This window comes from Sciurus vulgaris, assembly GCF_902686455.1.
Source record: "Sciurus vulgaris genome assembly, chromosome: 5".
In the NCBI taxonomy this organism is placed as follows: Eukaryota; Metazoa; Chordata; class Mammalia; order Rodentia; family Sciuridae; genus Sciurus; species Sciurus vulgaris.
Window position 1 is genome coordinate 161,727,441 of NC_136465.1, and position 27,369 is coordinate 161,754,809.

The window sequence follows — 27,369 nt, forward strand, 5'->3', positions numbered from 1 at the left end:
ATAGAGGAATAGGAAGCCTAGGAAGGAACTTGAGCAGAGCTCTGGAGAGGAAGAACAAATCAGGAGAGTGCATGGAACAAATACAAACGTAGCAGAACATTTCAAGAAAGGGGGACAATCTACATCCTAAATATTGCAAAAAAATTATATAATTACTGAAATATATTCCCTAGATTTGACATATCAAGTCACTGTTTAAACAATTTTAGTGGAATAATGGGACCAAAGTCTAGACTGTGCTGAATTAAACACAAATAGATGAAGAGAAGAGGAAATTACAATGTAGACTAATTTTCCACCAGCCTGTTTATGGATGAAAGGAGAGAGGGTTTGATAGCTCGTGGGGAATGCAGATTAGAGAGACTAATGCTGTTTGATTAGTGGTTTTTTGAGAGAAATCTAAATATGTTTATAAGGGGGAAAATGTCTGTGAAAACCAAAAAATGTAGAGACGCAGTAACTTAATAAGGGAACCTGTTAGAATTTTCCCTACTTAATAAGTAAAAGTGACTTAGGAGTATTTAAGGATTTGCCCTAAATCATATGGTTGCTTGTTTATTATTATTATTTTTCCCCTGATTTATATAAGTAATATATAATTGTAAAAAATTTAAACTTCAGAGAAATATATGTCAAAATTAAGTCTTCTCTTATTTCAGTGATAATTATTAGCAATTTGATAATGCTATACAAGTTTCTTCCCTTTGCATACATTATTATTTACTTATGTAAGCACATGTGGTTCTGTAGCCTTTTGTACTTCAGTTGATAATTCAAAGATGGAAGTAAAGGTAAAAATAAACGAAGTGTATAGAGATGTTTACATCCTTGATAGCTAATGTATGATTAGCTGAACTCCATCGTCAGGAATTTTACTTGTAAACACCTTATCTATTTTTTGTCCTTCCTTTTTAGAGTGGATGTAACTGAGATTCAGGTAGCTCTAGTGATCGTCTTTTTGCTGACTACATTTGGAGGAGCAACAATGTGGGACTATTCAGTAAGTCTAAATATTTAAATTTATGTTTAAGCACTTTTTATATATTTAGGACAAAATATAAATCTCAGAAATCTTGATGTTGATTTTCATATCCATTTCATTTTTTAACCTTTTTCCTTCATTTTATGTTAATATCCTATATACCTTATAATGGTATTTTCTTCTATGTGTAAGTATTTTACTACATAGAAGATAGTGATCCTATCCTCCCCCTCCCCCCATAAACACCCAAATTACCTTTTACAGGCCAAAATTTGTAATAATCTTTTAAAAGTCCAGTAAATTATGTTTGAAATTTGTCCTTAAGTATTAAGGAAGAAAAGTGGTAAATTTGCTCTTTGTAAATTCCACTTTGAGATGAAGATTCTCATGTTAAGGAATGCTTTACTTTCTGCCAGGTTGGTAACCTCAATATTTTGATAATTGGGTTTTAAGAGGCCACTATTATAAACTCAAACTTCTCATAGGAAGAAAATTTATGAAGAAACAAATTATTCTGTTACCCCAACCCAAGTTCACAACACTAGCTAACTGACTCACTTCACATGCCTAGTGTTAAGAAGAATATTGTCAACAGCCAACAACTGATATTGCACACTAATCTTGTTCCTAAACATTGTACCATCAGTTTCATCAGCCCTTTGGAACAATCCTGTGAAATAGATGTTATCATTATTCTGTTTTATGAAGGTCTTAAAATGATTAAGTAATTTTGTCCAAAAATACATGGGAAGTACTGAAGCTAGGAATTAGACTGATTCCAGACTTCATGTTTGTAAGCACTGAGCCACATACCTCCAGTAAAAACAGAAAGAGATTAGAAAACTAAATACACTCTTACCATATGATCCAGCAGTCATGCTCCTGGGTATTTACTCAAAGGAGTTGAAAACATGTCCACACAAAAACCTGCATACAAAAATGGCTTTATTCATAATTGTCAAAACTTCTTTGGTAAATGGATATTGTGGTATATCCAGACACTGGAATATTATTCAGTGCCAAAAAGAAGTGAACTATCACATCATAAAAAGACCTAGAGGATCCTTAAAATCTTATTATTAAGATCAAGAAGCCAATCTGAAAAGGCTGCATACTGTATGATTTCAGAACATGACATTCTGGAAAAGGCAAAAACTATGAACTCAGTAAAAATATCAGTGGTTTCCAGAGGTTGGGAGGAGAGAAGGATGAATGGCAGAGCATAGGATTTTTAGGTTAGTAAAACTATTTTGAATGATAGTGTTGGGTTCATGTCATTTTACATTTATCATAATACAAAAGAATGCACACCACCAAGATTGAACCCTAATGTAAATTATGAACTTTGTGTGATAATGTGTCAATGTAAGTTCATCAATTTTAGCAAATCCTTTGACGGGGGATGTTGATAGTGGGGAAGTCTGTGTAGGGTGGGAACAGGAGGAATGTGGGAATGTTCTCTACTATCCACTTAATTTTGCTATGAACCTATAACTACTTTAAAAATAAAATCTATTAAAAACAGTAAAATATTTAATTTCCTGTGGCACTCAGAACTGCTTATTACTGTTCCTTAGTGGTAGGCTCAGAAAGAGATTTTAAGCATACTTTTAAGTGGTGGTATATTCCGGAGACATTCATATTCCTTCTCATCAGGTAAACACAAACAGTAGTATAAAGGATATGCTATCATAGTCTATACAATATACTGGAGGGATGCTATCTCTTTTATGGTAGCTATTCAGTTAGTATCATAAGGTGGTGAATGTGGACCAAGAAGCATTTGGGCAACTGCAGTCATTAAGTCAGATGTAATTTGCTTGAATTTGGAACTCAATTTTCAAATTGTTTCTTTCTTTGTTTTGACAAGATCATAGGAAGAAAATACACTTGCTTATTCTCACCAAGAATACTTACTTTTTATTTAGATTTTCAAAATTTAACGGCTAACCTGTAGTTTCTGCAAAATTTGGTACAGTCTTTCAAAGTCTATTTTCAAAATACAATAGCCTATGGCCTCTGGCAATTCATTGTTACTGTTTTTTAAATCCTTTGCTGCCTTTGGAATTTTTCTTGAACAGCAATTGACCAACAGGTAAATATATTGCTAGAGATTTAATCCTGGATATTCACTACACAATTTTTTTTGCATGCACACACATCATACCTGTCACATTTAAGATGCATATCATGGTGTCTGCCTTTCAGGGGCCGCTAAATTCAAGTGAACTATCCTTTTTCATGTTTAAGTCAGATGAAGGCTTGTTAAATATTTACTCACAATGATAGACACAGACTGATTTGGTGAATTCATTTTTCAATTAATGAATAAACCAATTTCAGAAAATGTTACCACTTATATTCCAAAAGTTAAGGTTTGATTACAAGAAAAAGGATAGCTTATTGTACAGGACCTATCATAATGTTTCTTTACTATTTAATAGGAAGAAAAATACTGTTTTCTTAATGATTTCTTTCTTTCCTCTTACCCCCAAAGATACCCATTCTAGAAATAAAATTGAAGATCTTTCCAGTTCTTGGAGTAGTAGGTGGAGCAATATTTTCCTGTTCAAATTATTTCCATGTTATCCTCCATGGTGGTGTTGGCAAGAATGGATCCACTATAGCAGTAAGGCCCTAATTTCTTTCATCATCATTATTAATTTATGATAACTTATCACCAGCTATAGAGATATGAAAATATGTCAAAGCTCAAGAATGGAGAAGGAAGCTAAGTATCTTAAAGAATTTATTGTAGGTACATAGCACAAAAGTGTTTTAAAAATCATGTAGACTTAAAGCATTTTTCTCTTTCCACAGGCTTGCTTTGCACAGCCTTTTATGACTTCATTTAGTCACTTTCACTATTGTACATAATCAAGAGTTTCATTTGTTTTCTTGCAATTTGTGCCTTGAACTAGTAGAGGAGAAGAGGAGTAGGGAACGAGTTCCTGAGGGAATGACTAGAAAGCTGTCAAAGGTCAAAGCTTTTATATACGGGGCAATTTATTACTCATAAAGTGAATTTCATTGAAATTTCACTGAAAATACTTAAAAGAGGTATCCTAATATTTTTAAAGGGAAAAATTTTAACCTTGATTTTTGAGTAGGTATATCTTGTGTTTGTGTTCTTTATAACTGCTCATGCATATTTACTTATTCATATATGTTTTAAAGCCTTCAATACTTTTTTTGTTGTTTTTTATTTACTTGATTCAGTATTGGGGCTTGAACTTGGGTCACTGAGTGAGACAGGGTAACACTAAGTTGCCCAGGCTGGCCTGGAACTTGTGATCCTCCTGCCTCAGCTTCTCCCAAGTCACTGGAATTATAGGCGTGTACCACCATGCCCAACTTTAATACTTTTAAATGGGAAAGAACATACTTTCCAAGTTTTTTTTTTTCTTTCTTTTTTTTTAACCAAACATGATACCTAGGTGTGCTGTCATCTTAAAAATAGTTGAACATAGGAAGATAAGTGCTTATTCCAGTGATGCCATCTTGCAACAAAACATTATCAGGACTTTTTAGGGATTGCTTTGAGTTATAGAACATTCTTTTTAGCTCCTTTGGTACTATAATTCAAAAATTCTATTCTTTTAGGGTGGATCTGATTTTTTTGAAAACAGTAAAAATTATTTGGAGGACTGATAAAGAGTAGTAAACATGAGATATTGTATTTTTAGTTAAAAAAAAACTCACTCTTTTAAATGACTTATAAGTTGGCTCTTAAGAATTTCAAAGGAGTCCCCATAATTCATAATCACCTTTTGTGAATATTATATATGTGTGTGCATATATATATATATATATATATTTCAAAAGCAAATTATATATTTCATTTAGCTATGTAAGCTCTGACCTATTTGGAAAAAAAAAACTCATTTCTTGAGGTGTTTTGTTAGTTGATCTTGGTGTAGTACTGTACAGGTGCTTAGGCATAAATGTTGCTTGATGGATGATAAAATAGAGCACTAGCTGGAACAAAAGTTCCACTGAAGAAAATAAGATTTAGTGAGGATCAACATTCACTTTTGGATATTTCATTAGGAAATAATTGACTATTAACTGTTTGAAGGAGGACTTAAAAAATTGTACATAAGCTAGGAAGGTAGTTAATCCCAAATTCAGAAACTGGTGATTTTCCTAAGAACCTAAGAACCCAAGAAACCTAAGAACATCATATAAACAGATAAAATGCTATTTGTCAAAATTTTTATAATTTATTACCACATAGTATTTTACACATATAATTTTATAGTATTTATAGTAGTATTACTATTATTTTATAGTAATTTCTAACCTGAAATATGTGACTTTAATAAATATTAGGATATTTTAGTGAGCACTTTTAAATTGGTGGTTATAGATTTAATAAACCTAATACTAAATCTATTTCAGTATTTTGTTTAGGATAAGTAGTGCTGAGAGAATTCTGATTCACATAGATAAAAATTTAATAGCCTAGATTATATCATTTTATATAAGAGAATATTTGCAGCCTGAATGCAAAATAAAGGGGGATGAGAAGGTGTTGATGTGGAGAGAACCCAGGGCAGATGTCACTCTTTATAATGAGTGAAATATTTTATAGAATTGGCCGAATAAGCTTTATTTCAGCATTATCACAAAAAATGTTGACAGTTGAAGTATTGATGGTCTTTGACACAGTAAGAGTTGATACTGAATAAATTACATTGTTAATTTTTAGGTTTTTACTGGTTTAAAATGTACATATATAAAACTGGAATCAAACATCTGTTGCACTGTATCACATCTATATAACAATAGGGTTCTGTGGAAGTTTGAAAAGTCAGCACACCTAAGGTTTGTATCCTTCTTTAAGTTATACACTATATCATACTCAAGTCTCTAGTTCCTTGCACATAATGGTTGTGCAGAAAATGTTTGTATTGTAATAAATCCAGTGTTAAAATGTGATGCTGATTTTCTGCTTTATTCCTTAGGGCACCAGTGTTTTGTCACCTGGACTACACATAGGACTAATTATTATACTGGCAATAATGATTTATAAAAAGTCAGCAACTAATGTTTTTGAAAAGCATCCTTGTCTGTATACCCTAATGTTTGGGTGTGTCTTTGCTAAAGTTGCACAAAAATTAGTGGTAAGAAATTCTTTTATGATTCTTGATGTAACTATTATACTTAGTTCTCAAATGCAAAGCTGGAAACTGTTTCATACAATGCATTAAGTTTTTCTTTGTAAACCCAATATCACAGTAAGTAGCTGTTAGTACTACAAATAAAATTGCATTATGACTTAATGTTATATTCAGTTCTTTTAATTGTTTAACTGTAATTATCAGTTAAAACTTTCTGATATCAAGGAACTTAAACATTAAAAACTCTAATAAACTACCTGGCCGTGAATTTGAGAGGTGTAGATAAGGATCCCCATACTGAATGTGAGACTAAATAGTCTGTCTTAATAGTGAATTAAAATTAATTACTTCTTTTCTGAAATTAGAGCTACAACATTTAAAATTTAATAATGAAATTATTTTGTTTACTTTTTTGTAGATAGCTCACATGACCAAAAGTGAACTGTATCTTCAAGACACTGTCTTTGTTGGGCCAGGTCTTTTGTTTTTAGACCAGTACTTTAATAATTTTGTAGATGAATATGTTGTTCTATGGATAGCAATGGTAAGTACTTTTCTGCTATTTATTTTTTAACAGATGTCAAAGCAGATCATGTTTATGAGACATTTAAGCATCAGTTGCCTCAATATTTAGTCTATACAATGATTCTGAATATGAAAATTCATTCTTTTAAGCTGTGAACCATTTTATATTGTGTATAGAGCCAACATATCTAAAGATCAGGCTTCCAACAATTCAGGTCCTTGGAAACACAATTGTGTACTATATCTTTCTCCCTCTACCCACAAAAACTAGAACAGAGATGTCAAAAACCACTTCAGTCCTTCTCAAAGGACTTTCTGACTTTCCTTAAGCTTATTAAAATTATTCTCAGCTTATAGCAAGTAACAATTAGATGGGGTTAGTACTAGCAAAGGTGGACACTTACTGTATCAGAAACCGTCAACTAATATTGAGGAGACAAAAGAATAGATGGTACTAGTGAGTTTAGGATTGTGAGATCATTTTATGCTAAAGGTAGACAACACTGTTTATGTCTATGGCCCTTGATGATAGTATAATTTGTTTTAATCATGATGACTGAATCATCAAGCAAAGATTAAATTCTCATTGATTATATCCTGCTTAAGAAAGGCATGTAGCTAATACATGTTTTTCTACACATAAATGATTATAAAATGCAGAATATGGTGTTTAAGAAAACCACTTTAGCCATCCAAAAAAAGAAAGTCACTCTTAGTAACAATCACAAAATTGGAGAAAAGGAACATTACATTTTTCTGTTGTGATATATGTTTATAGTTGGTTTTCAACTCACAGTGGTTTTGAATTATCTTGTGATATTTTTTCCTATTTCTGGATCTCACCAGTCTTTACCAAATTGTTCGTGATATATAAACATTGATATGTATTAAAAAGAGCTGTAAAATAAATCTTTTGATAATTCAAATAATGTCATCCTGTTGTTAAATTTAGGCATTTAAAAAATCTGTTTACCTGTTCTGTGTATGTACCACTGGGATATTTTCGATGATCCTTCCCTAGGTCATACAGTATTATATTTCATCTAGAGTAAATTAATAATATTCATGCATAGTTAATTTAAAAAGTCTTTTATTCTTCCCAGGGATGAGATATAATACCTAATCCTCTGAGGTGAGCAATGGAAGTTTGCAGTTAATATTCTAAAATGTTTGAAAATCAGTAATTTCCTTTAATTTGCTATGCACTATAAATATTTTTATGGTTCCAAAACAATCCAAACTAAGAAATAGGGTGTAATTATTCAAAATATTTGAAAACTCAATGCAAAGTGGGGTTTTTTTGGTGTGTGTACCTGGATATGTATCATAAAATGGAATTAACATAAAATATCAGGTGTTAAAAATTCAAGCACCTGTTTTGTAATGAGTAAGTTGGCCTGATTTATACCAGTGATAGAGACTGGTGAACTGAGGAAGTCAAATTCAACTTTTCTTTAAAACACCATATAGAAGTCAACACACACATACACAATGGGTGCCAAACAAAACATATTCTGTGGTATCCCTAGGGAAAAGCTTCCTGCTTCAAATAGAAAAGGGTCTGGTGGAGCTTTTCAAGTTAATGACAGGGATATTTTCTCATAGGGGAGAATGCCTCTCCAAGTGCACAGCTATGAGGCTCCATTTTCTCCTGGGCTTCAGTTTTTGAAGGAAAGCTTTTGACTAATCTTCAGGAAAATCTCTGGAAAACAACAAGGGTGTCTTTTCCAGATCTTTTATATTCTTATAACTAGCCTTAAAGGAATAAAATATGAATTTGATGAGTTCATTATAAGATGATGACTGACAGCCCTTCTAGTAGAAAATGTGTGGCTTTATTGCACAAAAAGCTGAGAGAATGTGGAGTCAGAAAACTTGAATTCTTTTACTTTTGAGCTTTTGTGCTTCAGTCCTCTTATCTCTCTTACCCTCAGCTTCTATAACTTAAATACCCTTGTATATTCCAGAAGACTAGAATGAGGTCAAATATGAAATATGTTAAAATATTCTAAACAGTAATATTTTCAGCTAAGAATTTTAACTTAAGAATATTTGAGATTTGTTAGGGAGGAGGGACAGAAAAATAGCTGCAACTTCAGAAACTATAGACTGTAATCTATTTTATGTTTTCTTTTTTGTTTCCAAAGGTCATTTCTTCATTTGATATGATGATATACTTTAGTGCTTTGTGCCTTCAAATTTCAAGACACCTTCATCTACATATCTTCAAGACTTCATGTCATCAAGCACCTGAACAGGTTCACAAGCATATTGACTGACTAATAGCCCAAGGAAAAGAGGAGAAGCAGTTAGGGGAACCTATGTGTGAAGGAAATCCCCCTATGCAGGAGGCTAGTATACTATCGAATAAGGTTATATTTGAATATAAAACATGAATCCTGTAGTTTCTATTTCAATAACAAAGTCCTCATTATGTCTTATCAACCTTTTTGATCAATGGTATTATCAGTAATATAGTCTGTAAATTAGAAACAAGACCAAAGAACAAAATTTCAATCCTGGGGTTAAGAACCTGAACATAGGTAGAACACAATCTCTTTGTGTCTACAAAATGTTTATCAGACACTTAGGATTTTCTTTGCCAAAGAATTTCATAAAAATTCAGAACTTGAACTTTAGCCATCTTGAAAATAATGCCTTCTTTGCTAAAAACTGAAAAGTGAGCTCATCATAATGTGTAAATGCATGGCTTATATTAGTGTAATTGAGTTGTGATATTATAAGAAAATTTTTACGCTAGCCATTTTTCAAAAGCTATGTTAATTACTGCTATGAAAGAAAATGTACCAGCTAGAATTTAAAAGGGCCATGGGACTTAATAATTTGTATTTAGTAAAAGAATTGGTGGTACTAATTCCTTGATATTCTGGGTTAAAATTTCACTGTCCTGAAAAAGTGGACATTAAACATTCCCTTTTACAAAAGAAAAAACAGTAACTAAAACAGCTGATATATAAGAAAATTAGTAATTTATAAAAACACGGAAAAAATATCTCTCCATAGAATATGAGTCAGTTACTTCAAGTACACATTAACTCATATAAGGTCATAAGGGGACAAAATAAGTATCAGTTATTTAGCCACTAAGTTCTTTGGGCTTTGATTCTTATCTTTCTGTTCTTAGTTGAAAAGATTTAGATTGCTTTTTATAAATACTAGAACTGTCACCAAGATCTTTGATGACCCAAATCTTCAGACTCTCATTTGACCCTATTTCTAATTATATACAGTAGTTCCATAGGCCATATGCCATATGAACTAATCAGAAAAAAAGGAAATAATAAAGATGTACTATATCTAGCCAAGAAAAAAGAATATTTAAAAAAATGAACAGCAGAAATTGATATTCCCTAAAAGGAAATTGATATTCCCTAAAATACACTTCTGTGAATTAAGTACATTCTTAATTACTGGAGGGTACTTATTTTGCTTTCATAACTATTGGTAGAACTTCTCAAATAAAGACCTTCTTAGAAGTTTGAATAGTATTTAAGATTTATATTCTAGGCTGGAGTGTAGCTCAGTGGAAGAATGCATGCTTAGCATGGGTGGGGCCCTGGGTTTAGTCCCCAGCACCACACACAAAAATATCGGAAGTAAACTGTCCTCTTAATGTGAAATATTTTCTAATGGTGGAGGACTAATTTCTTTGTATAAATTATCACAATTTAAAAAAGATAATCTGCATAGACTCGCTTTTAAAAACTTGAAAAACCTTAGAAGATAAGGGTAGGCTACAAAGGCAAAAGTTAGAATTTAAAACATTTAAAAAGGGACAAAAATTGTGTTCCTTACATTTTTCTGTTTAAAGAATGTATATTTTAAAAGGTAAAGTATAAAATATAATTTGTTGGGTTTAGAAATGAATGTAAAAATCAAACTTCCACATATTTGATATTAAAACCAAAAAAACATACTAGGTAAAATTATCTTTGAAGACGTAATACGTACTTAATTAGCTATGTTCTTGACACACTCTTAATCATTACTAAGAGAATGTGTCATTTAACTGTGGACTGAGCCCACATCTGACATTTTGATGTCCTTGTGGAAATGACATACTCACAAATACAAGTCTTAAAAACTAATTTGTATAAATCTTGCTCAGTTATTGATGATTTTAGTAGTTTAATTTATTCTAGGACACTGGAATAATAATATAAATTTATATTATTTAAATATATTTTATATGCCAATAGATTATTCTTGAAATCTTATTTTCATTAGAATTGGCTGTGTAATAAATGTACAGAAAAGAATGTGCATGTAAAACGGATTTTGTGGGTTTTTTCTTAAGAACAGTGTAAGCCAGGTGTGGTGGGATATGCCTGTAGTCCCAGCTAATTCAGGTTAAGTGGGGAAGGAACACACATGTACCCAGGAGTTTGATACAAGCTGGACAACAGAGCAAGACCTAAAAAAAAAAAAAAAAAAAAAAAAAGTAATCTTTTATACTTATACTTTGTAAATTTAGAATGGACAAACATACTGAAACCAAAACCTAAGTTTAAATTAAGTATCTTTATTAATATTAATAAAAGTAACTGACAGTGTTAGAAAAATTCACAATTACAACTTGAGAGCTGAAAGCTTGATACATATAATTTAGGAATAGCAGCTACTTCACATAACGGTTGCAATTTTGGAAGTTCGCAGGGAGGACTTGCACTTAAATAAGCTAATGATTAAACATGTTTTCATTTAAACTTGAATTTCTGAACTACTCTAAAGACTTACATGCCTTTTAGCTAATCTTATAATTGTATCATATTACTTAGGTTCAAGTTCTTTCTTCAAAGAGTCATCAGAATAACATGGATTGAAGAGACTTTCGAACACTTGCCATCTCTTGCTGCTGCTGTTTCATGAAAGGAGATATTAAACATTTGTTTAATTTTTAGTTAAGTGTTATACAATTTCAGCAAATAAAATATTTCAGTGCTTACATTAACCCTTAGTTTTTCAATTTGAAATATATTGACTTACAGTTTCCATCATAATTTTTTTTTGCAACATAGCCATTTCTTTTTTAAGTTCACTTTGTGTACCAGTAAGAAGATTATCATGATTCTTCTCCAAGTCTTCCAAACTCTAAAACACAAAAGGCTAGTTCAGCTATAAACCATAACTTACTACCTCAATTTCTAAACTTGCAAAATTAATTTTCAAAAAACATTTAATATTCAGATGTTCATTATTTATTCCAAGTAAAAATACATTCTAACCAATACATGAAGACCAAAATACCCAGTATAAAAAGTAAAATAAATCAGATGTGAATCAAATATAATTATAGAAAGCACAATAGTAGTATACTTTACTGGAAAGAATGGGTTAAAGAACTATTAAGGTGAAGATGGAGGAAAAAAAGGAAATGAAAGGAACCGTAAGTAAAATACCATGATTTTGAAAATTTCTAATAAGTTTCTCAAACATCAGGTTATAACCTGCTTATTATGTGACATGAATTCACTAGAGAGAATAAATAACCTATAGTATGATTTCTTTCTTCAAGTTATAAAAACAAATTATATTTTAACTCTTTACTGCTCACTCAACAATTATCCTAGTGCCTACTATGTAAAAAATACTAAGTTAAGTGCTATGGAAAAATTAAAAAATAATACATAATTGCTTCCTTATTCCAAAGAGAAGAAACATAAACAAAAATAACACCAAAGCTTTATAACAGGAATGGAAATGCAGCTTACTCTGGCTATATAAAAGAAAATGAGGATTGATTGCAATTTATTTGGCAAAAGAGTAAAATTTCAATAAATAAAGGAGTTGAAAGTATTCTAGAGGAAGAGTATAAGCAAAAGCATAGACTGTGTTCAGAGAAAGCAATTATGTAGAGGGGTGGGAGTAATGGACAAGTGTAGTACATGAAGCTTAAAGAGAGTCATGTCATAGGGATCTCAAAGACCTAAGAATTTAGAATGGGAAGTAACTAATAGATTTGCAGGACAAAAAAGATATTTTTATAAAAGATTACATGGCAGACGTATAAAGGATGGCCTGGAGAACAGAGAAATCAGTTAAGAGTTTTAATGGTAAAACAAAAGTGATAAGGCCCCAAACTAAGTTAATAGGAGTGGGAATTAAAAGAACAAGCGAACGAACCACTGATGAAGAAAAATTATAGGATCTAGTTATAAATCAATGTGAAAGGTAAAGGAGATGGAGGGGGTCAAAGATTATACTTAAGTTCCTATCTTAGGTGGTAATGTTTAATGATAACACTTAGAAGAAATATTTTCTAGTACTTTATCAAACCTTCATACCAATTAACAAATTATTCTCAGGGAGCACTAGAGAATGCAAGTTCTCTACTTGAAAATGCTTTTAAAAATAACTTGTGTTCATACAAATTAAAAAAAAATTTCAAAACTATTTTACTATTTAGACCACAACTTGCATATACATCAGTAAATAATTCTCATTCCACAAATTTTTACTCTTCAGTTATCTTGACTATCTCTTTGAAGTTGGAATATAGTCATTTTTGATCATTGCAATAAATTGTAAAAGCAAATATACCATAAAGACTTATATATTTGAAAACAAAAGAAATACTAAGTAATTTCAATTGGATTCGTTATATTTAATAAAGACTGTAGTAAAAATGATTTATACTTTCTATTTTCAGTTAAATAGAAATAATGACTTAAATGTTAATTGTGTGGATTTGATATGTAAGTACATTTACAGGTAAAATTCTCAATTTACCATTTTTCCTGTCTTGAATAATCACCACAATTAGATCCTAAAGTAAAGATATATTTATCACTTGTCATAAACAATGAACTCAAAATGGAAAGAAGTTAAAAATTTTAAATGCATAAGCAAAATACTTTCCACATAAGCTTGAAAAGAAAACAAAATCTTCTATTTCCATAAGTATATTGTTTTTAAAGACTGTCTTGTTATAAAATGTCCATTTACCTTTACGAACTGTTCATATAATTGTCTAATTGTTTTCAGTCTTTGGTTCTGAACAATTCTAGATTGTTGAAAAACCTTTTGTTGTTGTCGAAACATATTCTACAGACATAAAAGAAAAAACTCTGTAATAACAATTTGCTAAAGCTTTTTTATTTTATTTGTTTTTAGTGCTAGGGATTAAACCCAAGGCTTAACACACATGCTAGGCAAGAATTTTACCTCTGAACTATGTCCCCAGCTCCAAAGTTTTAAATTTAGCAAAAAAATAATTCTACATTGAATTTAAAGGAATAGTTTATAAATTGGTAATTTAAAATTTTTGTTTTAACTATTATGACCGAGCTTAGATACTTTGTGTTTACTCCTAACATGCAATAATTATAATAATCCAACCAATGAGTAGAAAATCTTAATCACCAGGACATGTCTACTCTTGGTAATTTCCATATCTACATGGATGATCTTCCAGTAATGGTGATCTTTCAGTTCTTTAATGTATCCTCCACCAATGATTTTGTCTTCCCTACTTTAGCCAATCACTTACATACTTCTACCCTAGATTTTGCCATTATCAATGATAGGACCCTTTTATAGTATTGATAATGGCAAACAAAATATATATTGTCTTTGTGTCAGATACTATTCTGGACCCTTTTAAGCAAACTTATATGAACTCATTTAATCCTGTGAGATAGGTATTCATTACTCACTTCCTCAGATGAGGAAACTAAGATATAATTTGTCCATAGTGTCACAGGTACCAATTGCTCAAGCCAGGATTTGATCTTAAACTTTATGCTTCCAGAGTTTGGGCACACTGCATATGCATACTGTTTCTCCACACATCCTAGTATTCGATCACCATCTCAACATTGTAGCATACTCTTTTAAGTAATACAGTTCAATAATGTATCAGGACCTGAAATCCATTAATTCTACCTACTTTTCACTGTCATTCCTACTCTTGTTGTCTTTACTACTTTTGTTGTCCATATAAAGGACAGTTATTCTAATTACCCCTTTCCATATGTACCTTGCCTGTTTCTTACTGTCACACTTGATTGGCTAAACCTCAACCCTGGAAAAGTCAACTCTCTAGCTATTCTACCTAGAGGCAAAGACCTTCATCATCTGATTATTGTATTTCATTAAAGATAGATGCAATCTAAACTTTCCATCTCCCATTATCATACCAATCATCTACCTACATTTATTTATGCTTAAGATACTCTGCATTCTCTTCTGTTTCTAAGGATGAATTATCCTTACTCCCTACTAAGGCCAACTTCTACACATGTCCCACCCACTCTCAAGAATGCATCAAATGCTCCCCGGTTATTTTAAAATGTGTCCCTCTAAATTATTCCTGTCTGTACACAAACATGTTATTTCTCTTATCTTAAAAAAATAAAACCCTATTTTTCTCCTCAGGTCACCATATTTCTTTGTCATTCTGTCTAGTACTCATTCTAATCAGATTTTTGCACCCACTTTTCCACCAAAATCATTCTGATCCAAGACACCAATGTCCTCCACATTGCCAAATTTACTCTTTTTTGGCCTATAAGCAGCATTGAAAAGAAGTAATCCTTTTTCTTTCTTAAAAAGCTTGCTTTATTTGGCCTAGAGTGGTTTACATACTACATATTGGGCCAATCATAACTGTTTCCTTTGCTGGTTCCCCCTTATTCTCTCAGAACTCTAAACATTCAAGCAAAATTTCCAGTCACTACTTTATCTCATCCAGTCTTCTTGGCTTAAAATCTGCCTTTAAGCTAATTCTCAACTTTGTATCTTTAACCTCTCTCTCCTGAACTCTAGACCAATATACCAGTGACCTGTGCACCTCTCCTTGGATGTTTCCTGTGCATTTCAAATTTAACTTTTCCAAATAGAGCTAAGCAACCAGCTCCTAAACCAGTAGCTCAGCTCTTAAAGAATGTCTGATAATTATAAACAATGAAAGAATAAATTCAAAGAGCAGTTAATGCAGTTATAAATTTTTGAGTAGGGCTGACTTCTATCTTCCATATGGACAGGCAGGTAACACAAGTCTGACCGTTAAGAAGCAACCATGTTCTAGGTAGGGCTTTATAGCTCAGTGACAGAGTGCTTGCTTTGCATGTATATAGGCCATGGGTTCAATCTCCAGCATCTCAAATTTTAAAAAAGAAAAAAAAAAAAAAGTAAAGTGTATTCTGATTATAGTGATTAGTTCAGGAATGGGGGCAACTAAATCAGTTATATTCCTCCAAAGGAATTTTCTGCCAGAGCTAGTGATAAAGATCATCTCAATCCACTGCAGTTATAAAATTTGCAAAAAAAAAATAGGTAGTAAGTCTAGAATTGGGGGGGAAAAAAATCTATCTGGCTTACTACAAAATGAGCCCACTAAGATTTGGCAACAGTTCAGATGGCACTGCATAAGCAACCCTTTCCGAGCCCCATCCAGTTGTGCCTGCCTAAAGTACACTCCTTTTCCTTTATATTATCCAATAATCCTCCTTTTGTCCTTTAACAAATTTCTGTCACTTGAAACTTCAAGAATTCCAACCAATGTAAAATGGTTAATTTTATGAATATAATATGTTCCTATTCTGTGGTTTACAATTCAGCAGCTCTAAAAAACACAGCCAGTAATGAGAAATGGAAACTGGTTCAGTTCCATGGGTCTAAAACAAGGCTAGGTTCTCTACTGCTTTGAGACTTGGTTATAATAAATTAACTGTAAAGCTAATCATGATACCAACAGCTAGTTTTTCTTCTTGTTCCTCAGCTTTCTGCAAATCTATATCCCACTGCTGAAACAGAGTCATAAACTGCTGAGAATATTCTTGGTTAAGCTTCTGCCTGTAAAACATAATAATGAATATTGTCACACTTCATGCCAATATGAAAAAACATTCAAAACAATATTGAGTTGATGTATTTTATACTACATAAAAAGGAAATCATAACAACTTAAATATTCTGATAGGAAACCAAAAAGTAAAATTAGATGTACATTGATTCCAGAAATATTTTTTTCCTAACAAGCTAAAAGAAAAGTCCTCTCAGAAGCTTTAGCTCTTGAAAATTAAGAAAGGTTTATTTATATAAACTTTCCAGAAAAATGTATTTTCTGTCCAAAGAGTTTATTTTTCATTTTTCTCTACTGCATGTACATTTTGATCTGATAAACAGATTGAAACATTTTCAAGTAGAAACATGTGACTTGATTTCTCCATGTTGGCACAGGAAAGATTTTGTACAAAGGATTAGTTAAGTCAGTGAATGTATAAAAAATATTTACAATATAAGATTGACCTTTTCCTACACTGTCATAGTAAACTATAAGACAACTAATAGTTATAGTTCCTGTGATATTTACCTTTTACTCAACTAGTATATTTCTGGAGTGAATATAAATTTTTATAATTAAAAATACTGAGTTATCTGAAAGGAGAAAAAAGTAATTTTTATCCGACATAACTTTCCTCTGTTCATATATGAATACATGCCAGTGTAACTCCACATCCTGCACAACTGTAAGAATGGGAAGTTATACTCCGTGAATGTATAATATGTCAAAATACACCCTACTGTCAAGAGTATCTAAAAAGAACAACAATAAAAAGGTAATTTTCACTCACTGATAAGAAAGTATTTATCAATTTTATGAAAGCATGAGGTTACAGGATTACTTGCTTAGAGAAAAATCAAGCCAAATATATTTTCACTAGAGGCTCCAACAAATAGAAGACCATAGTATTTTTCATGAGTAACTGTACAATATATACTAAGTGATAACAAATGTGACCTTAAAAACCCGACAACCTTACCTTTGCTCCTGTTGTGTTTTCCAAACATGTTCAATTTTCTGGTTACTAGTTTTGAAAGAAGCCTTAGTATACATTTCTAGTCTTTTTCTCTTGGCAAGAAGAGCTTTGTTAATGTCAGCTATATTGAAAGTAAACATTCATTAAAATTTATATTGGAGAAAATTATTTTGTTCCCACATATCCAAGTAAATATAAATGGGTAAAGTTCATTAAAATATTAGAAAGACATTTAAAATTAAATTTAAAAAATAGTACCAACATAATGTATGAAAAGTTTCACATTTTAGAGCACTCAGGATTTTGGATTTCAGACTAGGGGATGCTCAATTAGTAGGTCTATACAAATACTTCAGAATCCAAAACCTCTGAAATCTGAAACATTTCTGGTACCAAGCATTTTGGACAAAGGATGCCCAGCCTCATCTCAATTCTGATTTTCCTAACTGAAAATAATTTTTAAATTTATGGATGATAAAAGAAAAAGAGCTAATAAAACAAAGGGTAAAGGATAGACTTCAATTTCTTCATGAGAAGATATTTTAATAAAATCTAAAAAGGATACACTTGGCTGAATAATTGTTAGAATTCATTATATAAAACACACAAAAATAATCTATTAAAAACCTAATTTAAAAACCCTAAGTGAAAAGGGATAATGAATAAGAGAATATATAGCCAATGATACTTTTAAGTATATTTTTTATAAAAGAAACAAAGACCAAAGATAGACAAAAAAAAAAAAAAAAAAAAAAAACCCCGGTTTAAGTAACTAAATCATTTAAGAACACTTTAAATACTTTCATGGAGCTTTTTATAAGACATTCTTACACTAAGTATTGCATTTCATAATATTTTTAATATTTTGAATAATACTTTGCTAAACATAAATCTTCATTATGGATCTACCATAAGTAGTTCTCATTCAGTAATCATGGAGCTGTACTATTAAATAAGTATTTTATGACTTTAGCAGCTACAATGATACATTTGTAAAAATGAACTGTCATCAAACAGAGCTTATCTTTCCAAAAAGATTGATTGTGAAGAATCCTTAGAGGAGCCAAACAGTGACTCTTTTTAAAAAGAGTATTTTCCCTTAACAATACTTCTTTGTAACTGATATTTAACACATAAAAAACAAAAAATTTTGGATCTGATTATAAATTTCTTACTGGCTAGCAAAGTTGTTTTTCATTTTTGACTGCATATTTTATAATGTAAAAATAACAATAGTTATTTTAGAGACTTCAATTTAGAATCCTCCCAAAAGAAAGGAACACAGGAAAAGTTCTAAAAAACAGAGTAACTGAAAAACTGATGTATAGATTCATATGTGTATGTTATCAATCTTAGATTACAAAGAAGTCTAAACTTTTCCCATCCATTTTTTTCCTAAAATTCCATTAAAATTACACATGTCTAAAAGCATCATTCTCACTCTTCATATAGTGGAAAAGGTTAAATAAGGAAATTTATGAAATTAATCACACATGGTTATGCAAAATCCCAAGAATGAGAACAAAGAAATAATAGTCTATCATTTCCTATTATACAAATTACTATATGGTTTAAAATAATTTTCTTTAAATGAAAAGCTCCAAAACATACCTCCAAATTTTTCCAGCATATTCTGTACTTCACCCCTGTAAAGAAATTACACTTAAAAATCTTTTAGAGCTGGGGAATATAACTCAGTAGTAGAGCATTTTTTCCTGGCATGTGTAAGTGCCTAGGTTCAATCCCCAGCAGGAAAAAAATAAAAATAAACTTTTGATTAAAGATTCATAAAATACCATATTTGTTTTGGAAGAAAAATCACAGCCAAGTAGTTTACATACAGTACTTGATAGACAAAAAAAGCCAATGTTTCTTTAAGTACTTATTTTGAATATGTTACCCCATATCTTCAACTATTCCTACAGAAGGCCTTTTCTTCACACGCTTATCAATTGCTGGGGTCTTCCCTGTATTGACAAAAAATGAAAACATTTTTTATATTAAGTATGCTATTTTGGTAAATTTTAATGACATAATCTTCATTTGTGAGTCTTTTAATCATTTTGCCACTATAATTTTAAAAGTAAATACATAAATGCAATACCTTCTCTGCAGGTTAGATAAAATTGTCAGGTTTCAGAACTATTTTACAGGAACAACTTTTCAAGTTCATAATAAGCAATGTACTATTCATGGACATGTTGGGAATAATGATGGCAAAGGCAAGAGATGCTATGTAAGTTTGTAACTTTGATACAGGGGTATTAGAATCAAATGAGAAACAAACTACATGAAAATGCTTAACAAAATTTTATTATAGTTTTAAATGAAGTCAATTCAAAGCAAATGAACCAGAGGACATCTGTAACTGTCCAGCTTTAGGTATGTAGTACCTTCAGAAACATCCTCTTCTGAACCACTCAGTTCTTTATCTTCTTTTTCAAAGTCAAAAGCTCTTACAAGCTGATCCTCCACAGATGGTTTCCCAGATTTCCCAGAATGCTTTCTTACAGAGGGCACCATATTTAGATGTCTTCAGACTTCAAAAAAAAAAAAAAAAAAAACAAAACACCACACAAATCTCTCAAACTGATTCCAAAAGCATCATTTAAACCATCTGATAAAATTTAAAATATATCACGTAAGGATGGTTTTAACTGAATAAAATGTTGGCCATTTCCTCATATATTCCATTGGGCCAAATTGAACCCATTGATATTTGTCCATTAAACAGGGACAAGGAAGAACGATGGTGGCAACTCTGACTCCCAAGTGTGCTTTGCACTTGAGAACTGGGAGATCTGAGTTTCAGTCCCCACTCTGCCAGATTTTTGCTAAATCTGGGCAAATCTGGTCTACATCTCGGTCTCGAAGTAAAATCGCAGGTGCTAGCAAGACAGATAATGAGCATGCCAAAATTAAGTTCACGCAACGTACACTCAGAAGGGAAGTCCTACAGGGCTGGGGCTGAAGACAGAGCTCAGCGGCCGAGCGCTCGCTGGGTTCCATCCCAGGACTGCACCAAAAAAAAAAAAAAAAAAAAAAAAAAGGCAAAAAAAACCCAAACCAAACGAAAAAACAAAGGCACGCTTGTAATCCGGGCCGCTAGGGAGGCCGAGGCAGGAGGATCTCGAGTTCAAAGCCAGCCTCAACCGGGAGGCGCTAAGCAACTCAGTGAGACCCTGTCTCTAAATAAAATACAAAACAGGGCCGGGGACGCGGCTCGGTGGGCGAGCCCCACAGTTAAATCCCCGTACCCGCCCCCCCCAAAAAAGTCCAGCTGGGGTTAGGAGAATCTATAAAACCTCCACAACGTGGATATGGAGGAGACAGAAGGCGTCCCCAGTCACTGTCCTGGTCTCTAACGGGTCTGGGGGCGCGCAGGACGGAGACGGCAGAGGCGGGCCCCACCCCGCTCCCCGCAAACCCGGACCCGGCCGCGGCTCTGCCACCTGCTCGCCAAACACCCGGGCCGCCGCCGGCTCGGCCCTCGGTGGGCCCCCGCCCCATCCTCCTGTCAGAGGCCCCAGGTAACAACCACGGGATTCACCTCAGTCGCCACGGGCAGCGTCGGCCAACCCCCCAGCCGGGCAAATTCCTCCCCTCTTCACACCTAAATAAAACCTCAATGGCCCATTACTGTTACCAGACTCCCGACAGGTGACCCTAAGCGCTGCGGCCTCCTCGACCCGGGCTCCTCACCTGAGCGCCCCCTTCGCTGCCGTCGCCGCCGCGGTACACGTCTGAGGCAATTTGCGATTCGCGCGGGAGGAAAACCAGCCCCGCCTCAGCCAGGCGCCTCGCTGATTGGCTGAACGTCCCGCGCATGCGCGCACGAGGACGAGCCCCGCCCCCCACGAGGCGATCGCACGCGGGAACGCTGGCGGTGCAGACCCTTGAGCCCGCCTCGTCGAGGCCTGGCGTGTTCCAGCGTCTACGTTTTAAATTTATAGGATCCCAAAACACTCGAGAAAGTGAAAATTACGAAACAGGTGAACACATCACCTACTTTGTGAAGTAGTACTTCGCCAACATTCACTGATTCTCCTCAGGAAATCCTATCCAACTCGCCCCGCCCATCCCCCACGCCCCGCTCCCTTTCCCGCCTGGTTCCTGTGTGGAACGTTCACTCCGCCCATTTGCTAGGTTTTGTTATCAAAGGTACCTGCCCGTAAACCACACTGCTCAGGTTCCTTTGAGCAGTCTAGGTAGTACTCAAACTCAACATTAGGTCGCTAAGAGATCTGTTATTAACATGAACCCATGGTTCTTCCATTTTCATGGCTGTATAATTTCCCATGATGACACTATTGCACAATTTTTTCATGGATTTTCTTGTCAACAGACGTCTATTTCCAATGCTGCTATGAACTTCTGATTTCTTGCATATGTGCTAATTTTTTTAAGAAAATATTTTTCAACACAAGGGAAACTACTAAAGAAATTAACATAACTTAAAAATATGAAATGCTTCATGAATTTGTGTGTCATCCCTGCCTGGGGCCATGCTGATGTCTGTATTGATTCCATTTCATCATCTGTGCTGTGAAAGGGAGCACTGCGCTAAATCGTTTACAGAGTATATTCAACTGATACTATGTCATAGGCTTGGTGATACTAAGTAATGCTAAATTGTTTTCCAGTTGTTTCAACCAACAAAATGGATTCCCTGTTAAACGTATTCATCATTGTTGGATTTCTTAATATTGCCACCCTAATGGATATATAAAATGATATTTAAGGTCTTTTATGTTTTTCTAATCACTCATGAGATTAAATCCTTTAATGCCTAGTATCCATTTGCATGTCTCCTTAAAATGTTTATTTGGGTTTCTTACCCATTTTTCAATTGAATGTTAATGTAGTCCTTACTGATTTGTAGGTCTTTATGCTGAGGATTAATCTCCGCGAGTTTTTTGTATTTTTTTAAAGAAATGTATTGTTACCCTCAAGTTACAAAAATAACCCCAAAATTTCTGTTTAAGTTTTTAAGATTCTGTTTTTCATGTCTTCATTCCTCTAGAATTAATTTCTATGCCCTGTGTCAGATAGGGATCAAATTATTCTTTTTTCCTTCATGTGGAAACTATTGTCTTATATCATTTCTTGATGTTCTTTTTTGTCAAACTTTCTGCTGACTTATAATTGTAGATATTTATGGGGCATAGTGTGATAGTTCAATACATAGACATATGTGATGATCAAATCAAGGTGAGTTTCTGAATGTTCTGGAGCCTGTTTTCCTGGCCAGTCTACCCACATCCATGTTCCCAAACCACATTTTTCATTACTCCAACTTTATTAATGCTTTCATGTCTCATTGGGCAAATCTCATACGTTACTTTTTCATCACAAGGATCCTGAGTATTCTTGAACTTTTCAAGTAATTTTAATATGGGTTTTCCAACATCCACAAAAAATAACTCACTGGGATTTTTATTGGAATGCCATTGAATCTGTAGACCAATTTTGAGACAACTGAATCTCATTATTCTTAAACATAGTATAATTTTCTATTAATTTAGGACTTCAATATTATTTCAATACAGTTAAATTTTTCTCTATGCAGGTTTTGCATATTTTATTGGACTTATTATAAATTATACTTTTGATATTTTTCTAACTGTTGCTATATAAAATGTAATTGATTTCTGATATTAATCTTATATCCAACAGCTTGCTAAACTCTTTATTATTTCTGACAACTTGACTGTAAAGTCTGGGGTTTTATAATAATACTATCTGTGAATAATCACATTTTGTTTCTTGCTTTATAAATCTTGGATTGTTTTTCCTTTTCTGACTGTACTGACCAGGGTCTTTAGTATCAGTGTATATAGGTATAAGCACTGGACATTCTTGTCTTTGTCTCCATTTTAAAGGAATGCTTCTAAAGTTTCTGTTAACAACGACGATGCTGTATGTGGGTTTATGTGTTTTCCCCTTTTGAAAGTTTGCCTTCTATTCTTACTTTGCTAAGAGACTCAATCACGAGTTGCAGATAACCTACCATAAACTTCCCTTTCATAATTTGCATTCCTCTGTATCTTTTACCCCAATGGAGCTATTGTCTTTATATCTTCCAGATCACTTGTTTTCCCTTCAAATGAATTGACTCTTTTATTAGATCTTTTCACTGATTCATTACTGAATGTTTTATTTTTTTCCAGTTTTGCTTGGTTAGTTTTGAATCTCTTCTACCTCATCTATTTTATAATGGCTTCTTGTTGCTTGCTCATTAGAAGAGTCCAACTTCCTCCTATTTAAATGTTTCATTCTGTGTTAACTATAACATCTAAATTCCTCAGTGGGGCTCAAGTCTGTTGTTTTTGATTATTATGGCATGGTTATGTGTTTGGGATTTTTTTTACTGTGAGTTCATATTTATGTGACTTCTTTTTTTGGGGGGTGGGTACTGGGAATGGGCCTACTGAGTTACCTCCCCTGCCCTTTTTATTTTTTATTTTGATACAGGGTCTTACTAAATTGCTCAGCCTGTCCTTGAACTTGCCTCGACATCCTGCCCCAACATCCTGAGTCACTGGGATTACAGGAGTGTGCCACTGTGCCCATCTTGTGTGATCTTAATGGTTTGACAATCCTAAGAACATAAACTTTGAGTACTTTCTTTCAGAAAGGTGTCTATTTCCTTCATATGTACATTAAAGGGACTCTTTTCAAGGATCCAAGTTTAGTGTGAAAATACCAGGTGGAGCAGTACTATCTACAGTGTGCTTATTTTCTGATTCCAATATTGGTATTTCATGGTTGTTTCTTGCTTACTGTTTTTCTTTCAGCTTTTAGTTTTTCCCTCAAATGGTTCCATTACTTTCTGGGAAGCCCAGAACTGCATTAAAAGGTAAAAGCCAGGTCTGGTGGTGCATGCCTGCAATCCCAGCAACTCAGGAGGCTGAGGCAGGAGGATCACAAGTTGGAAGCTAGACTAGCAACTTAGCAAGACTCACAGTAACAAAATAAACCATGAAAGTGGTGTGGGGAATGTAGCTCAGTGGTGGAGTGCCCCTGGGTTCAATTTCCAATTAATACACACACACACAGAACATTTAGGGTCTGGGTGTACAGCCCAATGGTAGAGTATTTGCCTAGCATGTGTGAGGCTCTGGATTCAATCTTAGCATGGCAAGAAAACACAAAACAAAACACAACCAAACAAACAAAAGTTTATTTTAACCAAAGACAGACTCTTCGGAGTATTTCTGTTATAAGGTGAAAGTCTATGGTACTCCATGGTGCCCCAAGACCTTCAGTGGTTCCTCCGAACCTCTACAAGAAGGTCCAACCTATTTATGTTTCGTGCAAGGATCTTTAGCCTTCTGCATTGTTTGGCTCCCCTTCTCGCCTCTTCTTTCTGAGCATCTTGCAGTTTTCCCCAGCACACCATTGCTGTTTTGTGCCATCTGGCCTCTGCACAGCTCAGCCATCTTTTCTGAAGTCTTATCTGATGATCTTCGCTCAGTCTACCACTGTGTCTTGTGTAGCATTTCTCCACTCACTACAACGTATTAGAATAATCTGTTTGCCAAAAAGACCCGACTATTCTCTCTCATTTTAATCATACAGGAAAGCAGAGTAATTCTGAGCAAATTTAAAATATAGAATTCAATGGATCATTATTTACCCATAAATAAAAGCAACGTTTGTGTAAGCTCTATGGTCCTTTGAAAATTTTCATATATATGATTCATTTAACTATCATAATAATCCTCCTGATTTGAATTAGTATACACCCATTTTATAATTTAAAAAAATGATGAGGAGAAAATAAATATTTTCCTAAAAATCACAGAGTTACATAGTTAACTAGGACCACAATCTTGGTAATTTTTAGCTCCTTGATTTCTTCCACCCCTTCCCTGTTGTTATTCTGTTTTATTTTGTATCTCTGTGCCTTCCTCAATCCCAATAATTCTTAAATTTGGTCTTTTTATGATGTCCCATAGTTCTTGGAGATTCTGTTCATGATTTCTTACCATCTTCTCTGTTTGGGTGACTTTATTTTCAAGAGTAAATATTTTGTCTTCATTGTCTCAGGTTCTGTCTTCCAAGTGGTCTAGTCTGTTGGTGATGCTTTCCATTGAGTTTTTTATTTGGTTTATTGTCTCCTTCATTTCAAGGATTTCCGTTTGGGTTTTTTTGAGAATCTCTATCTCTTTGTTGAAATGATCTTTTGCTTCCTGCAGGTGCTCTTTCAGCTTATTGGCATTATCATTCATTGCCTGCATTTGCTCTCTTATCTCATCCTTTGCTTTGCAAATCATCTTAATCATGTATAATCTGAAGTCCTTTTCTGACATTTCTTCTAACATACTGTCATTGGATTCTATTAGTATAGAATCTAGATTTGTTTGGATCATTTTCTTCCCTTGTTTTTTCATGTTGTTCCTGTATCTTCCCCTCTAGCAGTGCAGATCTGGGGTATTGCAGATTTCCCCCTATAGGCTTATAGTGGCCCTATAGGTTTCCAAAACCCTTTCTTTAAAGGAAGATCAATATTAGCAGTGCCCAAAACAGACACTATGCAATCCTAGACCAAATAGCCCCTATGGGGACAATAACATCATGTAAATAAGGGAGAAAGCGACTCTGAGGGAACCGGTAAACAGAAGGAAAAGAAAGCAAGAAACGTAAAGAAATAAAAACTTAAATATTTTTTTTAAAAAGGAGAAAAAAGAAAATCTACTGTATAATAGTCATATTGTAATGAAACCTCCCAGTGTTCAGTAGCCTGATGCATGAGAGGTACCTGACAATGAGCTTCAAGCCTCCAGCAGGCGTCTCAGGATGGGATTTGCCCCACCCGAAGATCGGAGCTACGGCTTCCAGGATTATCCAAGATGGCTGCTCTGGCTTCCAAATGTGTTGGCAAATGGGGAGCTGCAGCTCAGGGGTGGATGTGGTCAGCTGGAGGTCCTGGAGACAGGATGCAGTTGGTCTGGCAGGGGTCCTGGAGGTCAGGTGTGTTTGGTGTGGTTGTGGGATCCTGGAGGCCGGGTGCAATCAGTCGATCTGGGGTCCCGGTGATAGGGTGCAATCAGTTGGTCTGGGGGTCCTGGCGGCAGGGAGCAGTAAGTCGATGTGAGGGCCCCAGAGGCAGGGAGTGATCGGTCGGGCTGAGGGATCCTGGAGACAGGACTCGGTCAGTCCGGCCAGGGGTCCTACAGGGCCTGGCTGTTGTCTCAAAATGGCGGCAGCCATGTGTAATCAAACCTGCAGGTACTGTGACAGTGAACTTCCAGGTGACAGCAGGCAGCTGGTTCTCCACTGGCGGTCTGCGGTAAATCTGCTGGCAGCTGTCGGGCAATCAGGAGGTGAACCTCGAGTGTTGGGTGATCGATAGGGTAAGGCAGGCGATGGACAGGCAAGAGGCAGGCAAATGGTGGATGATAGACACCTGACAGTGAGCAATCTGCTCTCAAAAAAGGCGTCGATATGCTGGCAGACTGCAGGTCATCACAGAAGACAAATGGGGTAAAGCGCAGGGGATGGATAAGCAGCAAAAACTGCCTCACCGAGAAACAGATATCCTCTGCTTAAATCCGGCATTGCAGAGCGACAAGGAACACAGCCTCCCTCTAGACTGCCATCTTGGGACCAAACTCTGTTTTATTTTGTTGCCTTGAAATAAACCACATCTTAAGCTATGCGTAGTGATTTCTAGCAGTTTTGGCAATCCAGTAGTAAAGAAAGTATCTTGTAGAGTGTTGACTGTGTACATAAAATCCCTTTGTAAAAGTGCTGTTTTCAGTGTACATTTCAAAATAAATTAATAAAGGAAAGTACTGTGTTTGACATTTGGGAGTGCAATTAAGTTAGGGACAATAGACGTTTGAGGAGTTCAGGTAGACCAGATCAAATAAGAGAAAGAGCCTATCCTCTATATACCAGAATTTAATGGTTCTCACAACTTGGGTGATAATGTGCATCAATATTTTAA

At 34.2% G+C, this 27,369-nt stretch overlaps 2 protein-coding genes across 6 annotated transcripts in view; one reads left to right on the plus strand and one right to left on the minus strand.

Moving 5' to 3' along the window:
- CHPT1 (choline phosphotransferase 1) overlaps positions 1-11,602 on the plus strand; it is a 30,075-nt gene extending 18,473 nt beyond the window's left edge. Inside the window, exons 4-9 of one of the 5 annotated variants that reach the window (XR_013764023.1) lie at positions 916-1,000; positions 3,480-3,611; positions 5,950-6,108; positions 6,524-6,649; positions 8,778-8,981; positions 11,430-11,602. Coding sequence is in view for 3 of the 5 variants with exons in the window: in XM_079141383.1 (XP_078997509.1) it covers positions 916-1,000; positions 3,480-3,611; positions 5,950-6,108; positions 6,524-6,649; positions 8,778-8,888; positions 11,430-11,474 (658 nt within the window). In the remaining 2 variants the exon portion in view is untranslated. The remainder of the gene's footprint in view (positions 1-915; positions 1,001-3,479; positions 3,612-5,949; positions 6,109-6,523; positions 6,650-8,777; positions 8,982-11,429) is intronic. The other 4 variants (XM_079141383.1, XR_013764022.1, XM_079141385.1 and 1 more) reach the window with 4 other exon arrangements.
- On the minus strand, positions 10,954-21,505 carry SYCP3 (synaptonemal complex protein 3). The gene is made up of 8 exons (XM_079141410.1): positions 19,808-21,505; positions 19,315-19,381; positions 19,026-19,060; positions 17,418-17,535; positions 16,347-16,446; positions 13,597-13,695; positions 11,638-11,742; positions 10,954-11,509 (listed from the first exon to the last, which is right to left on the minus strand). The coding sequence occupies exons 1-8, from the start codon at positions 19,935-19,937 to the stop codon at positions 11,456-11,458; spliced, it is 708 nt and encodes a 235-aa protein (XP_078997536.1). The 5' UTR covers positions 19,938-21,505; the 3' UTR covers positions 10,954-11,455.
- Between the last annotated feature and the right edge of the window lie 5,864 nt (positions 21,506-27,369).

Bases quoted from the DNA above. Each gene is read 5' to 3' on its own strand.
- SYCP3 (XM_079141410.1), bottom strand. From the start codon at position 19,937: ATGGTGCCCTCTGTAAGAAAGCATTCTGGGAAATCTGGGAAACCATCT. The intron at 19,382-19,807 runs GTACTACATACC...TTGTCAATACAG, and splicing joins AGAAGAGGATGTTTCTGAAG to GGAAGACCCCAGCAATTGAT. The intron at 11,743-13,596 runs GTAAATGGACAT...TTTGTGTTTTAG, and splicing joins TATATGAACAGTTCGTAAAG to AGTTTGGAAGACTTGGAGAA.